The sequence below is a fragment of the Battus philenor genome, unplaced genomic scaffold (assembly GCF_028537555.1).
Source record: "Battus philenor isolate CCGP_79_NKW_IND1 unplaced genomic scaffold, ilBatPhil1.0.hap1 SCAF_10, whole genome shotgun sequence".
Lineage (NCBI taxonomy): Eukaryota > Metazoa > Arthropoda > Insecta > Lepidoptera > Papilionidae > Battus > Battus philenor.
Genome location: NW_027181662.1, coordinates 5016492 through 5033520, shown reverse-complemented (window position 1 = coordinate 5033520; position 17029 = coordinate 5016492). Strand labels below are relative to the sequence as shown.

Genomic DNA, 17029 nt, shown 5'->3' with positions numbered 1-17029 from the left:
AGTTTTTCCGGTCATATTTCTTTCACCACCAGCAGAGACTCCTAGAATGTGACTAGTGATTCCATCTTGTTAAAACTATATGTAAAGATTGTAGCCAGCTAGTTCCAGTAGCATCAGCATACTTCGTGTACTTGGCGATAACACTGATATTTGGTTTTTAGTTCGACGCTCCTCTTTGGGAGGATATCAGTGACTCCGCTAAGGATTTGGTCCAGCGAATGCTAACCGTAGACCATACGCAAAGAATAAACATTCAAGAAGTTCTGAATCATCGATGGATAAGGGTATGTTGATCATTGTGTCTGAAACACGAGTACTTGTGCATGTACCAAAAGAATTGTTTAGCGTGTGTTATGGATTACTGACTTATGACGATGATACGGTGATCATAATTCTTACTTATTTTTAGGTAAGAGTATATTATTATTAATGCAAGAAATCTAATCTACACGAATATTTTCAGTAAAAAGTTATTTAATCTGTTGTGTTAATATAACTGCGGCAGTATGCGTTTATAGTGTAGGTGCCTAGTCTCATTTTATCGCAGGGAAAAGTTTCAAGTGGCTATAACAATGACATTGATTGTAAATTCATTAGCTTAATGAATGGTAATAATAACAAGAAAATATTATCGAAAAGTTTTAGATAGAACCTTTTATAACTTGATGCGTGAATGTTAATGAGATCCGGCGAGTAGTTTTCGTTTCGCATACTATTCACACATTCATTGCACTAACAACGAGTATAGTCTACCTTTTTAGGGAACTCTGTTCCGCTAAGTCATTTTGACGAAGCTGTAACAGCCCACAAGGCTAACAGCGTCCACTTCAACAGAAAAGAAAGTTTAAGAAAGATTACTGTAATGAAAGTTTCGCTATTATATCAGACCAAGGAAGTTTACTGCTGCACCATAGATTTTCAATAGAACTGGTTGAAGGCGGCCTGCATCCAACTTCTTCTGATAACTTTATCAGGTCGTCATTGTGGGAGGACTACAAGGTCGTATGTTCTCATTTTGGGTACACTACACGGTCGTCTGTCCACATTGTGAGTAAACTACTAGGTCGTCTTACGACTTTGTGGGTAGACTACAAGGTCTTCTGTTCACGTTGTGGGTAAAATGTGGGGTTTTTTGTCCACATTGTGGGTAGACGTCCCACGCTGACCTTTCCGGTCCGTGCTCTCCACTCTGAAACCTTGAGGCCATAGCGGCCTTCCGTTCGCACTATATGGCCTGCCCAATTCGAGTTGCTGTTTTTTTTAAAGGCCCCCGCTATTGGGGGCCTCTCGTACCCCCTATCTTTTGTGGGACAGGAACTTTTTGGGCAAATTTATTTAATTTTTCACAGAATTTTTTACTATTTTCTTTCTCTTCTTTCATACTTCACATTGTCTTTCGGTCTATTCTTTCATTCCACAATTCTTTCATTCCTCATTTCTTTTTACATTTTCTTAAATTACATTGTCCTTTTATATATCACATTTTTTTATTACTTAAATTCTACAATTATTTTATATCACAGTATTATATATTATTTTGCTTTTATTTTGTCTTTATTATCTATTTATTTGCAAAATTTACTTTTTATTTCTTTCTATAGCATTATTTACAATTTTTTTACAGAGGGTGATGAATGAATTTTTGGTCTCTTTTTCGCTTATCAGGGAGGCTATTGACCCACCCTGATTTTTACACCAGACCGGCACTCGAATTCGAGCCGGAGTCCCCCGAATGCCGAGTTGTTAGTAATAAGTGATATGATTTTTCATTTGCGAAGGATCGCGACAAGCAGAACCGCATCCATTTAGCGGGAACAGTCGAGGAGCTGAAGAAGTTCAACAGCCGGCGTCGATTGCGAGCCGCCACGCTGGCAGCCGCTGCGGTCGATGACGATGATGAAGAAGAACAACCCGGGCGCCGGCAGGTGATGTTGGAAGAGGCAAACGCAGCAGGTGAGTGTTTGTTATAAAAAATTGACCCTTTGAATTTGACTCATTCCAAGTTGATGTTAATGACCTGTAATTTCAAAATATACTGCATGGTTCCTTTTCCATCTCTCGGGGACCACTGTTTTATTCTATGCCCTGCCCATTGCAATTGAAGTATTTTAACCTTTTCTTTTAAATCAAATGCTTAGTTTTTTTTTCTTTTATAATGCTGCTTCTAAGTTCGTTTAATTCTCTTATGCGCGCTTTAAATTACCCGTTGGTATATTTTTAATTTAGTTAACTAGGTCCATGTCAGAGATTAGACCCTGCATCTATATATTAAGATAGAAAGAGCAAGTTGGATTTGGTCTTGATATAAGGAATCTTGTATTTCATCATCTCCTTTGTAGTTCTATAACTATTTCACCTAATGTTGATTTACCCAATAATAGAGCGATTGTAATTAATTTAATTTAATTAATTTGTAGTATTAAGAGTCCAGTGCGGAGCTGGTAAATATTTTATTTTATTTTTTTAAACAGCCGTGAACCTAGTGGTGGAATCGTTAGATGACGTTGCAGTGCTTCAAGATGGACCCCTTTTCATGGATCCAGATTTGTTCCACAGCGTTCTCGACGACTTACAACTTAGAGCGCTGCTGGAGGTGACTTTTTATTTATTTATTATTATATATACGATCAAATAATCGATAAAATTGACTATTTTTGTGTAAACATGTCATCATTACGTTCAATATTCTCGAAAGTTGTGGAACTGGCTAATTAACACTAAGCATAGTCCTCCGAAATGATAAAGGAAATACACTATAGCCTTTACATATATATGTTAAATATAAATAATTATGAAATTAGCCGCCAAAACTTTGAAAGCATTTTTACATCATGTTAATATACGAATACTAATAAATATAAGATAAATAGTGGTGTAAATAATGTAAGGATTAGAAATAAAGATAAGTTATACCATTCTTGTTGTGGGTTCACAATAATACACGCACATGTAGAATAATTATATAATAAATTTAAAGTTTGATAAGAAAACAGTGCGAAGGATTTAAAATGATGACTACTGTATTAAGAATATTGTAAAAGCAAAAACACCCTAGTAGCTTTAAGATTAAGCCATTACAGGGGAGCTGAATCTGATTCTAATTTTTAACAAATTGGGTAACCAAGCATACTAAGTATATGATATGAATAAATGAATACATGTTTAGGTGTATGACCGGATCGCGTGTACGGTGGTGGTGAGCAGTGGAAGGGCGCCGGCTGCCGAAGCAAGATCTCGAACGCGTCAGGTAAGATATATACACACAAAAATATACCATCAAGTCCACGCACTACACCACACACGATCGAACATTCATATTACACGTGTATTAAACACCAATGTATATATAACCTATACATCACACCTAGCACCTCGACTGAAGTGAAATGAAGTTAAGCGATTTATTCACCACAATTCTACCAGCGTAAAAGAACAGCCGTTACCACTTCTGTCATCTACTTTTAGCGAGGGTATTTACAAAATAGGTTCGCTTTACACCAATACCTCGCTTTGCATCGTTGCATTAATAAGTAATAATTTTAACAGTGCGTCGTTAGATTTTCTAGGTTGCGTTATTTTGGGTACGATTATTTAACTTTTTGGAATTTTTTTTTTTTCGAGCTCCGAAATACCTTCTTTCCATCTTTTGTAAGGCCGGCCAACTTTTCTTTTGCTGATTTTCCCTTTCCATTTCGTTGACAGCGGTGTTCACCTTTTACCTTTACTGCGCGTGATTTTCCATGCCTCCTGAACGTTGATAATACATGTCTAGGCATCTTATTTTTACTCACTTAGACTCCATCGATCTTTCCGTGGCATTTATTCTGCGATTAACATTATCACTAAAAGTCCATGTTTAGATGCGATGCCTAGTACTAGTTACACGTGTCAAATACAATATTTTTCTGGTTTATGTCGTGTGTTCCATACATATGCATATATAATTATCATTGAAAAATATACGAGTTAAATTTTTGTGATATAGAGCCCAATTTAACATAACTTGAATAAGACTGAGCCTTCCTAGAACGACATAAAATGCGCAAAAAGCATTAGTAACAAAGTTGCACTAGCCTTAGTGCATTTACCATTGGAGACTGCATCACTATTTAGCATTACAATATAGGGACAGATAATGATCTATAATTCTAGTTTCCTAAAATTACTTGAATAGTTTAAATAAGGATATATATTTTTTTACATTAAGAATTGCAAATTAAGCACTGCTGAGTTTACCAATTTGTTAAAATATTTCTTTATTATTTATTTGAGAAATTGATAATAGTTTTAGAGTTACTGGGTAAGATAAATATATTTTACATATTAATAAATTTTACACTTATAGATCACTCTATTAGTAGAGTTTGATTTAAATATTATTAACCATTAAAATATTACAAATGTGATAACCTATATTTATAAATTAAATTTTAAAGAAATTGCGCAGAATAAAATTAATTTGACGTCAAGATCGATCTAAGTTTTACGATAAAGTAAATATTGTAGTTTTTTCCGACACTTGTCAGAACTCTATCCGAAGTTTCAGTAATGTTATCCGGCAACAAAGAAACCACTAAGTCAGTGTTCGATTCTCTTGGGCGCCCTTAAATCGGAATGCTGTACGCATACTCCGCGACAGCTCAATCGGAGGTTCTCTCGCGGGTCCTTGTACCTTTAATAGTACATATGGTGTTAACGGTCGGAGCCGTTGTTCTCTAGGGAGCCTCCTCGAGCTAAGTTACATAAATGAAGTTTAGGTTAAGCTCCCTCCGTGTTCTGCTCCTTCAAGCAAGTGAAATCTGTTAATAACAAGTCAATAATGTAGATCAGAGATGTTGAACTGTGGCCCGAGATGAACATTTCTGCGGCCCTGTCAAAATTTTTGTTGGTCAATTTTAAAAGTGTTCTAGGGCAATAAAATTTCTTTTGAAATAAAAAAAATCTAATGTTATAGAAGAGATGTGAAGTCTTAGTAGGTAAATAATTTGACTATTTATGTTTGCTTGTTGTAATCCAGTCAAAATAAAAATATTTCTTTCTTTGGACATTGATTTTTTTGTGGCCCAACTCAAGTTAAGCGTTGTTTATTTGTAAGTAAGTTTTTAAGTTTTAACATATGTTCAGGCTTTGGAGTCGACAACGCGCCTTCGGCCGGCACCGGCGGCAACGCCCGCGCCCACGCCTGCAGCCTCCGCCGCACATGACCTGCGTCGCGTGCTCGCGCTGCCGCACCTTAAGGTAAGTGAAGCTACTTATAGAACACATGATAGAGACAAGAAATAAAAAAATACGAGGTTATTATTTATTACACCTAAATTTCGCCCTCAAATAGCAAATTCATCGTATGATTGTACACATGTTTAATAAAGTTCAACAATATATCTTAGACCTTCCTGTTCGTAATTTTAAATCAAAAGTTAAAAGTATATTCTTAAGTAAGTATTATAGCATTCAAGAGTTTTGAGTTGAACGAAATCAGTAGATGTGTGGCAAAGATTGCTAAATTTCGTCTAAGAAGAGCAACTGTTAAGTATCTAGTCGGGTCTTCCTAGCAGATGAGTATTACGAGCTGGTGGAAGCTTACTACTTATAATATTAAAATAATCGACTATTATAAGTTACGTGAAAATGACTGCTTGAATAAAGAATTGAATAATTGAACCCACAGAAATTTAAACTTATTTTTACACTCGCGTTACTATCACGAACCAGACAGGCGTGCTTCGTTAACTTTTTTGCTACAACACTATGATGTAAACTATGCATAAAAATAATCAAGTCGCGGGGTTTATGTGACCATAAAAATGATGAATGGACAGATATTAAACACTGACGTTGTCTATAAGCGAATCTTGTACACACAAGTCGACACGCGGATGTCGTCCACATACGACTCTCGTACACGTCGTCACGTGGATGTCGTAGCTGAATTCATTCGAAATCTAAAATACGGGAACGTAAACCAGTATATTTGCTAATGAGTATAAACAATGGGAAAACAATAGCAGCACAAAGTGGATCCGAGTTTCTGTCTCATTTGATACAGAAAAGAGGGACATCAGGCCGTAGGATCGCAGGTCAAATTAAAGTACTTAGGACGACCGTCAAGGAAGTTTTAGTGTAAAAACATTCCACTTAACACTTTCTTCATGTATTATTTTGTGTAAACCAAATAATATGCATATACGTAGTTAAGTAAGAATGCGAATCACAACCGCCACCGCCAAATCACTCTACACGTGTTTCACCCCTCCACGCCCAATGATTCGCATTGTTTGCCGCATGCGCATTTATCGGCGGGCTGGCGAGCGGTGAATTTGTTGCACGACTACCACTGCATGTGCAGAAGTGGCTAAATATTGATTCTTTTCTTACTTAGGATGGACTTCCGCAAGGTAACGCCTGATTCCATTAAATATACGTAGTTATAAGCGGTCACGCTAAAACTGCTTTAAATTCCATAAAAGAAAATTCATATGTTTTTCTGCCACAATTTGAAGATAAAACTTATATTTTTGAAAGCTATATACTTAAAGAAAATTATTGGTTGTTTCTTTTAATAAAAATCAAATGTTATACACATCTGATATATGGGAAATTATTTTTATTAGATAAATTATTGTCATTCATATTTTTACGACACAGACCGAAATAAAAAATCGGTAGTGATTAGATAAAATGCTTGAAATAATTATTTGAATTTGGAAGAATCAATCTGCAACGTCATCCGAAATAGTGTTATAAGTTAGTAAAACTAATTAGAACTAAGTTGAAATTGGTTTCTTGATTTAAAACATCCATATATATTTTGCGTTAATTTTTTTTTGTTAAATATTGGTATACATTTTGAAAGAGCCACGCAAATATTTTAATATTTAGTAGAGCTTACACAATGTGTTTAATTTTTCAAATGTAGTGGTACTATAACTTCAACGGGGGGTTTCGTTTGCGAGAATATACGTTCGAAATGTATAAATAGTAAATTGTGCCGATTTGCGTCGACGAAAGCGAACCTTAACACAATTGTATACGGGATTTGGAGTTATATTAAGGACTCCCATTTCCATGAAATATTTATAAGAGCACCGCAGATTCAGTCAGAGTCGGTCCCCGGGCACATACTATTCCATTGTTCCGATTACTTTATGTATAGAATATGTCAGTGGAAACGACATATTGAATTATTGGATATTAATCTTTGGAACAAAAAACTTCGAATTTGAAGTATAGGTTTTGCAAAACAAAATGAAATAAAATCGACTAATTAAACATTGTATTTACATCGAGTATGGCAATTATTGTAAAAATAATAAAAATGTCAGCTAAGTATTAATAAATAATTAATCAATCATCATTTTAGCTGTAATACGGGTGGAAAAGGGTATCCTCCATAGATGTTCAATTAGACCGGTTGGAAAAGACCTGAATCCAACTTCATCCGACGACCTTTGCAAACCTTGTCTACCTACCTTATGCCTAATTCATAGATAATATTTTGGTAAAAAGGCTAGGGATTTACGATATTAAAAATATCCATGTAGTTATTTAGATTCACGGGGTAAAAAAAAAAGATCCTTATATACCCCAATAAAAGATGAAGAAAAAAAACAGGCAATGTTGTCACATACATCAATCTTTCATTTGTATCACTAATCAAATAAGCACTTGTTCAATGAAAAGACAAGTTATTACAACTTTCGAAAAGTGATAAAAACACTGAGGGCCTTAGTTCTTAACTTCTACGTTTTTGGGTACCGTTGCTTGAAAATACACCTACTATTTACACGGTAGATACGTTCCTGAGAAAATCGTATAAATCGAAAATAAAAAATTTTCAAGTTAAAACCGTGTAAATCGAAAAGCTTGCAGAAAATGCATAATTTTGCTATTTAACAGTTGTGATTTTTTTCAATATTTTTAGGTGTAAACAGAAATAAAAATAAAATGCATTGACAAGTTAACATATTAAATATATTACGGAAACACTGTTTTTTTATATAATTACAATACATTAAACAGAAGAACAAAAAATAAAACCAATTGTGTTTATTATTTTTATTACTGTCAGAAATTACTCTCATTCTTTATGAGAGATGGTAATTAAATCGGTTATTAACAATTGCTTCGAATTAAGATCTTTGTAAATTTCTTCATATTCATCATAGCCAAGCAGCGATTTATGTCACGTTGGAATCGTAAAGCCCTTTCAAAGTTTGTGTCATTTTGTATAAAATTATTACCCAGCTTTGTTCCCAATGCGAGTCCGTCGCGGATGACTAGCAATGAATGTTACTGGTACTAATTCCTCTTCACTTTCGCAAACTAAGTTAACTAAATTCTATCACTTAGTTAACATTTAGTAGAGTGCGATAAAAACAAAAAAAAACTTGTTTGGAAAACCGTGTAAAACAAGTACCGTGTAAATCGGGGGATAGGTGTAATTTCTGCCATTCTACCTCTTCCACTTTCGCTGCAAGGTGTTAGTGTCATCACCACGAGAAAAGTGGCCAAAATATCGCAGTTGCAAGCAGGCTGTAGAAATGCTAGATGCCTTTCTCAGTGCGTTTCTGACTGTAAATTAAAAGATTTTTTGGTATTTTTTGAGATATAATAGCCAGTGATTTTTGTAACAGAAAGTGACGACGTAAGTAATGTGAAGTGTGGCTTTTTCATATTTATCTAACTCAGGGCTCGTAGCATCCCAAACGTTAAAAAACTAGTAAACCTGGTGTTAAAGAAGTTTTTTTTTTAAACACAAGATTCTTCAAAGCAATGCATTTCTGCTTTTTACACAGAGAATGCAACCGCTCGTAGCTCGGAGTTTTCGCTAGTTCGAAATTTTTTTGTTAATCACCAACTAAGAGTTATCTCTTTTTGGTTAATAAAGCTTAAGTAATATCATAACGCTAGAATCTATTTACTAAGCTTTAACTGTTTAAATATTGTAAATAGATGTTCGTCTGGGGCATTGAAGTCTATAAACATAAAACATGGGTTAGTGTATTACAACGCTCCTTTTTGTAAAGTATACACTATTTAATAATAATTAAGTCGAGATTAAGCTTGTCAATAGCTTATGAAATTTCTGGGCGTGTAGTTAAATTTCTAGATATTTTTTGCAGTGGACGTCCTAAGGCTGAAATTGTAGTACGAGGGCCAAACTGAAAGTTTTTAGAACTGGCAACTTAAAAGCATTATATTAAAAAAATAAGTTTAAATTTTGAAAATAGAACTCTTTACCAATAATATTGAGTATACATTTCATTCATTAGTCATTTGTTTTACGATTTGGCGGCAAATTGAAAATTGTCTGTGCACGTCAAAATGAATTTAAGCCGAGAAAATTTTCGTGCAATGATTTTTTATGACTTTCGATGTCATATAAGTCAACAAGAAAGTTATGATAGACTTCGATTGGCTTTTCACGATGAAGCCCCATCTCGTGCCACAGTTTACAACTGGTTTAATGAATTCAAACGTGGTCGAACTAATCTCACCGATGATTTGCGTGAGGGACGGCCTTCTACAGCGACGACTAAAGACAATATCAGTGTTGTGCGGCGTATGATAGAGACTGACAAAAGAGTGACCTATCAGCAGATTCGGACAAGTCTAGGCATAGGTATGAGTCAAGTGCACAAAATCCTCCATGAACATTTAGCGGTCAGGAAGCTTTGTGCCCGCTGGATACCGCATAATTTGACCGAGGCTCAAAAACTCCGCCGTGTTGATTGGTGCCGAGAAATGATCCAAAAATTTAACGGAGGTGACTCAAATGCTGTGTTCGACATACTAACGGGTGACGAAAGCTGAATTTACTGTTATGATCCGGAAACCAAAAGACAGTCTGCTCAGTGGGTGTTTCCTTCCGAAGAGTTGCCAACTAAAGTGAAGAGAGGTCGAAGTGTTGGAAAAAAGTTGGTGGCCTCGTTCTTCGGAAAGACAGGTCATTACGCGACAGTTGTCTTAGAGGATCAGAAAACGGTTAATGCAGAGTGGTACACTAACAACTGTTTGCCACTTGTCTTGGAAAAAGTTCGAGAGAAACGACCTCGCAGCAGGATCCTCCTTCATCACGACACTGCCTCGTCGCACACCGCCAGGCAAACGATCGACTATTTGGCGACCTCAGACGTGGAATTACTGGGTCACCCGCCGTATAGCCCCGACCTCGCACCCTGCGATTTTTATTTATTCCCGAAAATAAAAGAAAAACTTCGAGGAAAACATTTTATGGACGCCGAAGAAGCAGTGGCTGCGTTTCAAAACGCCGTCGAAGAGACCCCTAAGGCTGAGTGGGCAAGGTGCTTTTCTCAATGGTTCCATCGAATGCAGCGATGTATTGATGTAAATGGACGCTATTTTGAAAAGTTATAATAAAACTAATAACTTGCTAGAATGCTTAGTTTTTGATTTTCTAAGAACTTTCAGTTTGACCCTCGTATACCACTATAATTTAAAACTTCGGCCGCACTGGTCATAGTTTGTTACATTCTCTGCAGTGTTTATGGTTGATATTTTTGGGTACGTAATTACTATGTATGCGAGCATGTGATGAGGTTTATCCTATGCCGCGTTACGATAAAGCGACCTTAATTTAAGCTGCTCGTCGTCATGGAGTTGTTTACGTAGGTCCTTGTAAATTGTGCGACGAGAGCGCTCGTGTTCGTTATAAATTAAGGTCCACCTTAACTTTGTTCCGAAGGTACAATTTGTTAAATGATATTGTAGCTCGAAGATAAAATGTTTAGCTTTTTATTCACTACGACGGACTTAAAAGGAGATAATTATAGTTTACGATGATGTTCTCAAGATTCACAAAGGAGAAAGTATTTTATCTTACATTGTTGTTACGAAGCGTTGTGATATTTTTATTTAGGGATTTTGTTTAGTGTTGTTAAAGTTAAAGAAAAATCTTTTATGAACTGTTTTGAGTTTTATTTTAGAACCAGTTAATTCCACCAGTAATATATACATATATTTATGTATATATTGTCTAACTATAAAGCATATTACCAATCTTTTCACTCTAAGTGACATTACATCAGTTTACGTACTTAACGGAACAACGTCAAGAAACAAAAGTGACTAAAGTAAGGTACGATTATGAAGATATGAGTAATAAGTAAATAGAAACTTAAAAACACGGCCATCCTGATAATGACGTCCTGGTACCAATTTTCTCTACACTGTATCAATCGTGACGATTCTTCTTTGTTATTTCATAGGGTTCTAAAAATTTTAAAAGGCGAGGGTCCCCATTCTACTCCTAGTTAGGCAGATTTAATGAAACCCTGGACCAGCTGGGCAGTCATGATTCATCTGGGTCAGTTCTCTATATATATATAGGTCAGATCTCTATATATATATATATATATATATATATGAGTTTTTAGCTATTGCATCTGAAAGTCAACAATATTTTTCTATTGGAAAATTTCCTTTTCTTCTTCAGTCAGTCATGACGCCAGTTTCTGTAGCATGTTGCTAGAGCAGTGATAAACTGTAATAACTTTCGCGACATGTATACATTTGTGGAATGTGGCTGAATATTTTGATACCTTTGCCTACTTTTGTAATTTTTGGGCCCTATTTTATGACACATGACAATAGGATTTTCAGAAAAATAGAAAAAAATAATTAAAACGCGTTATATTTGTAAAAGACTTATATATAAACTAGTGATTAGTAGTCTACCGTTGAGATTATTGCAAGCCCTCTACAAAGGTTACAATTTTATAACTTTTTCTCATAAGATAGACTATTTACGAAATTTTGCAACAAACGCCGAATCTTTTGAACGTATTTTAGTGCTGTTAATTGTTCGGTCCTGACTAATGTATGCGCTAGGTCTTTTGTCTGACAGTTCCGTGTATGTTCAACTGCCCAATTTATCATTGTTTCGCTACAGTACATCCTTACAAAAAGCGTTAGGTTTTGGCGGGCAATATAGTTTTATACATTAATGCATTCGTTTATTTGAATCTATGCATATATCTTTGAATTACTCTCGAACAGAAAGTGTGTGCTATATTCTACCAAGAGGGCTATTTTTGATTGATAGACGTAATAAAGTAACTTATCTTTATATCACGAATTTTAGTTCACAGAATCAAATAGTATTGTCACGAAGTTTTATATTAATTTATTTAAACAACATGTTCCCCAAAAGTAGGGACGTAACGGGTTTAAACGCAAATGAGAGGCGTCATTATAGTAAAAGGTATTTTATGAAGCCTCTTTTCATTTTCATGAAAAAACGTATACAATCCATGTAAAATGTATATCTATTTTTTATTTAAAATAATTTTTAAATAGGTATTAGATAAATAGTGTTCATTCGTTAGTTAAATTTTAATTTTTTATTACAATATCTTCTTATATATTTAATTAATTAATTACCGACGACCTTATTCTATGGAATCTGCAAATGCAGAAGAGTGTTAGTAAAAAGCGAAACTGATCTAAGTTACTAGACACATGTGAGAATCCAATCATTAGTTGCATTATCATGAAGTTGGTGTTAAAAAAATAATTAAAATGGCAAAATGAGAAGTATTATCAGAGAGGGATAGATAGAAAGAGGAAAACGGAGAGAGTGAGCAAGAGTTGAATTTAATTTGCAATTTGTCATAGATTTGTTATAAGATGTGTTTTGATATTTCTTTAAGAAATGGGGCAACAATCTAAAAAAAAATAGAAAACCTATGATACCATTATCATCATCATATCAGCCGACTTCCACTGTAACGCAGTCTTTTCCTAGAAATAACCACAATGACCAGTCTCGCCTGTAATTTAAATGAAGCTAAAAATCTCTATAAAATTATTTATTAATAAGTCGATTAATTATTATTTTTACTTTAAGTAACCACCGTAACATAGAACTAGAGCTAGTGAGGTCTTTAAATATTTTTTTTATCTCGGAATTTGGAATAAAGAAAATAATTATTGATTTGTTAAGACGTTCTATGCCGAAGTCGGACAAAGCTGCCTGACGTTAATTATTTCTATTAATAGTGGCTCAAATTGACTATTGTTGTAACCAAGTAGCATTTGAGTAAAAGATAAAAGCAGATAAGCAAAAAAAAACATCTAAGTAAATTTTAAACATATTTATGATTTTTAATAGGTCTGAAGGGAAACCTCACTGTCAGTCAGCACTGACCGTGTGGGCAGAAAACGTATTAAACGATAGTTCTGCATCTCTTGGTTGTAAGTGCGACTGCGGTAATTTTCAAAATTACATCTAAGGAGAGCCTGACTCGTATTTTTGTCATAATTTTCACTAAATTTGCGCAATATATAACTCGGCGAATTCATTCTCACACTGTTTTATTACTTTTTTTGTTTATTTCATTATTTACTTGTATAAGTAAAACAAAATTCTATATGTATAAATTATTTTGGAAGGATTTGTTGGATTTTCTGTATCATTAAATTGATTTCATGATACATGTCTGTTTTCTTTTTAGTCACTATTCCGATTTATGTTACCATTTCTATAACTTCTAAAACTTTGTATCTCATAACGTATCTTAATGCGAGATATTGCATAACTTCGTACAAGTGTGTCAAGACTTCACTGTTTCATCCTTTGTTCTGGACGTTACACAGTGCGTGGGATTAGATATTCCACGTTTATCTCTAGGATTCTGTTGACAGCTATAGATAGGGAGCTTGTCGGAGATATTAAATTGTATATTGATACGCTGTCGTAACCACAATCTAGGTTAACCTACATAGGAAAGGGAAGGGTAATGGTGTGTTAAATTCAACTGAAAGGTTGTTTTCATACCACTATGTATATATAATTGAAGGCTTCGTATACGAGGTTAGGTATTCGGTAGGGAGATTAATAAAGTTGTCAACTGCTAAATAACTTTTAATATTTCTAAAGAGATAAAACTACACTCGCGTGCAAGCAAATCTGCTCATTTTGCAAGCGCACACTCAAAACTGCTGCATTTGAAAACAAATGTATTTTTGTAACTCAGCTTTCCAATTACAAAACATAGACATAAAATAGAGTAGACCAGACTCAATTATCAATTTTGTATTTATTCCAGAATAATTATTTTTTGTTATCAAACAATTTTAGGAAGTGGTCATGCCGACACATATTTCATGAATATGTAAAAGATTATTTGACGGACAGTTGGGTCATAGAAATTTCTAGGTCTAATGGGATCCAAGCGGCATTTTGTCGAAAGACACGGAAGTACGTTATATTAAAATTTGGTAAATAATGATTTGATGCTAGAAAATATGTACTCAAATCATTAATCTTTATAGTGTAGGTAAATAACTATTGGCAACTGTAACTTATTTGATAAAAGTCAATACACATAATTGTAACAGAATAACACTTAAAGCAGAGCGCCCCTCATGATACTCGCTGAACCGTCTTTACGACATTTATGCCCACTTTTATAAGCGATGTCCCTGCTACTTTTTCCAAAATTACAATATACATATCTATAAAATCGATATACGATCATATAAAATCGCTTCGAAGAGCACCATTACATAACCACATAATTTTAAAGTCTGTTACAGTAGAGAAAAATTAATATCTATAGTTTTAAAAGTTTCGTTATTACTCGTATATACCCAAGACGAAAACGTAAGATATAAACGTAAATGTTGATAATACTATTTTACAATGAACAAACTGTACTGTGATGCGTGGATGTGAAAAATAATATTACACCTCATGGTACGAAAGGCAAATCAGACTGGAAGCCAAGTGCAGGTACGGGGCTGTCCTTCCTTTCGTCTCTAGAGACACACATCTGTTCTCCAGACAATAGGATCACTCTTTAATCGACATCTGGTTGCCTCAAAAATACCACGCGTCCGACAAATAATGTAACATTTAAAAAAATATATTATGTTAATGATAATAATAATAAATTTTATTTCAGAATCTAGTGAGTCCGTAGAATATAAGTAAGTTAGTAACAAAATTTATTAAAAGGCCATATTAGTTATGGATTAGTATGTTATACAGTTTAAATATAACACTAACTAATGGTTCAAAAGCTATTCGATGGTTTTTGCGATGTCAAAATATCACTTCTATGATATCTTTTGACCAAAATCCTCTTGGCCAAATAGTTTTCGATAAAGATCAGAGACATTACATATTGTTCTTCTTGATTTCAAATTTATTTGCACAAGTTTTATTACCTTTTTAAATTTACTTTTCAAACTAATACATACGTTTACATAGGTATGTCATTGTAAAAGTTTTATGCATAAACCCATTTCTCTTCATCTACGTGTTTGCAGAACCACTATAAAATCTGCCCGTCTCAAAGACAGGTTTTCGCTCTTTGCTTGAAACGACGCGGACTATAAACATGTCTGTATTTGGCGAAATAAAAGGTACATTATAGGTTCTCCCCGTAATCATAATATCTGTAAATATATTGCATACTTTTATTGATCGTATTTTCCCAGAGTAAACATGTAAGTATATATACATATACACGTCTGTATATATAAATGACAGACTGAAATCTTCCATAACCTATTTTCATCCAACAACAGGGCTGCTTATATTTCACCTTGGTAACAGAAATGACGTAATACGTTACGTAGTTGTTTAGAGTAATAAGCTTACCCATTACTTTCCTTGGTAAATGAAGAAATCTGTATATACTAGCATTTTACTTATTAATTTTAAAATTAAGTGTATATGATTTCAAGTGATTATAAAGCTTGGGAATGAATTGCTCAACTACTGTATTATTATATATATGAAAATAACTTAAAAAAGCTGTTTCTTCACTAGACTCTTCAAGCATTCTTCTTATAACGTACACAGTGTAGGTGATCCTCGTGATTATCATTATTTTAGCTGTGGGACGTCTTCTGGTGGACAATTTTCCCTTAAATGTCTAATAGAAGGAAATTTACAAAAGAAAAACGCCTGCATCCATCGTCCGATGACCTTAATTGTGTGGTCTGTCCACCTTATGAATGGAAGTCATACGCTGCCCTTGTTTGCTTGGTATATATATAAAAATTTTGATGCTTTTGCATATGAATTAAAGATGTAATATCGTAATTTCGAAATAAACTTTTCGCTTTTTAAAAATATTGTAAGAATAATGCACAACCGCCTTTAATGTAAGCTAATAAAGTTCAAAGATGATTTAAATATGTTCTTTGAAGTTATGTTTATTTTACCCTATGTGGATCATAATATAAATAAATAAAATAAGAGTAAAATTCAAAAACATTCTTAAGGAATTAAGTACTTTGTATCTTCAAGCAGCAAAATAACAAAGCACTCTCTTGGAGGGGAGACATAAGTACTCTTCGGAGATACAGACAGGGCGTCTAGGTTCTTACTGGATTGTATGTACAACTACCCAATTAGTGTCGAAATGTAACATAAAAAAAGTAAAAATTAAAGCATGAAATATATTCTTACATGTATACAACAAATATGAACTGTAATACGAAATTAATAACAGAAGCTTCGTCACTTTAATAACATCCGTTCTGTTCGTATAATTTCATAACATATTGGCATCGCGTTGTCTATTATGTCGCTGTAATCTCACGATTGCAATATTCTTTAGCTTTTGTCGTTGCCAATCTAGTGGTTATGCGAATATATTGCGGTACAAAGTACTGTTTATTGTTACAGCGCATAAATGAATAATAAGATTTAAAATGAGGTAAAGTTAGAAAATATTATATTCAAGTGTACAAATAAATATAAACGACATGTCAAACTCCAACCCAACTACTCAAAGTTTTTGTACATTTTCGTTAATTTTTTTTTATTGTGCCCTCAACCTTCGTCTACACTCGCGGTGAAGTCCCCTCGTTCTTACATGTTTCTTAATGATCCAAACTAACAGGCGACGAACATTTTTCATGTTTCGAAGATTTATAGAACGTTCCCGAATATGAAATTCGACTATCTTTACATAACTTTGACATATCAGTGGAGGTTCTTCTGCTGTTTAGGCGCTTTATCAGCGTAACACGCGCTTATCCTGTACGTAAT

General features: G+C 34.2%; 1 protein-coding gene across 1 annotated transcript in view; it reads left to right on the top strand.

The window, feature by feature from the left end:
* CASK (peripheral plasma membrane protein CASK) overlaps positions 1 to 17029 on the top strand; it is a 163362-nt gene that overhangs the window by 9745 nt on the left and 136588 nt on the right. The window contains exons 7-11 of the mRNA XM_068771206.1: positions 162 to 284; positions 1779 to 1953; positions 2472 to 2593; positions 3167 to 3247; positions 5125 to 5238. Coding sequence (XP_068627307.1) covers positions 162 to 284; positions 1779 to 1953; positions 2472 to 2593; positions 3167 to 3247; positions 5125 to 5238 — 615 coding nt within the window. The remainder of the gene's footprint in view (positions 1 to 161; positions 285 to 1778; positions 1954 to 2471; positions 2594 to 3166; positions 3248 to 5124; positions 5239 to 17029) is intronic.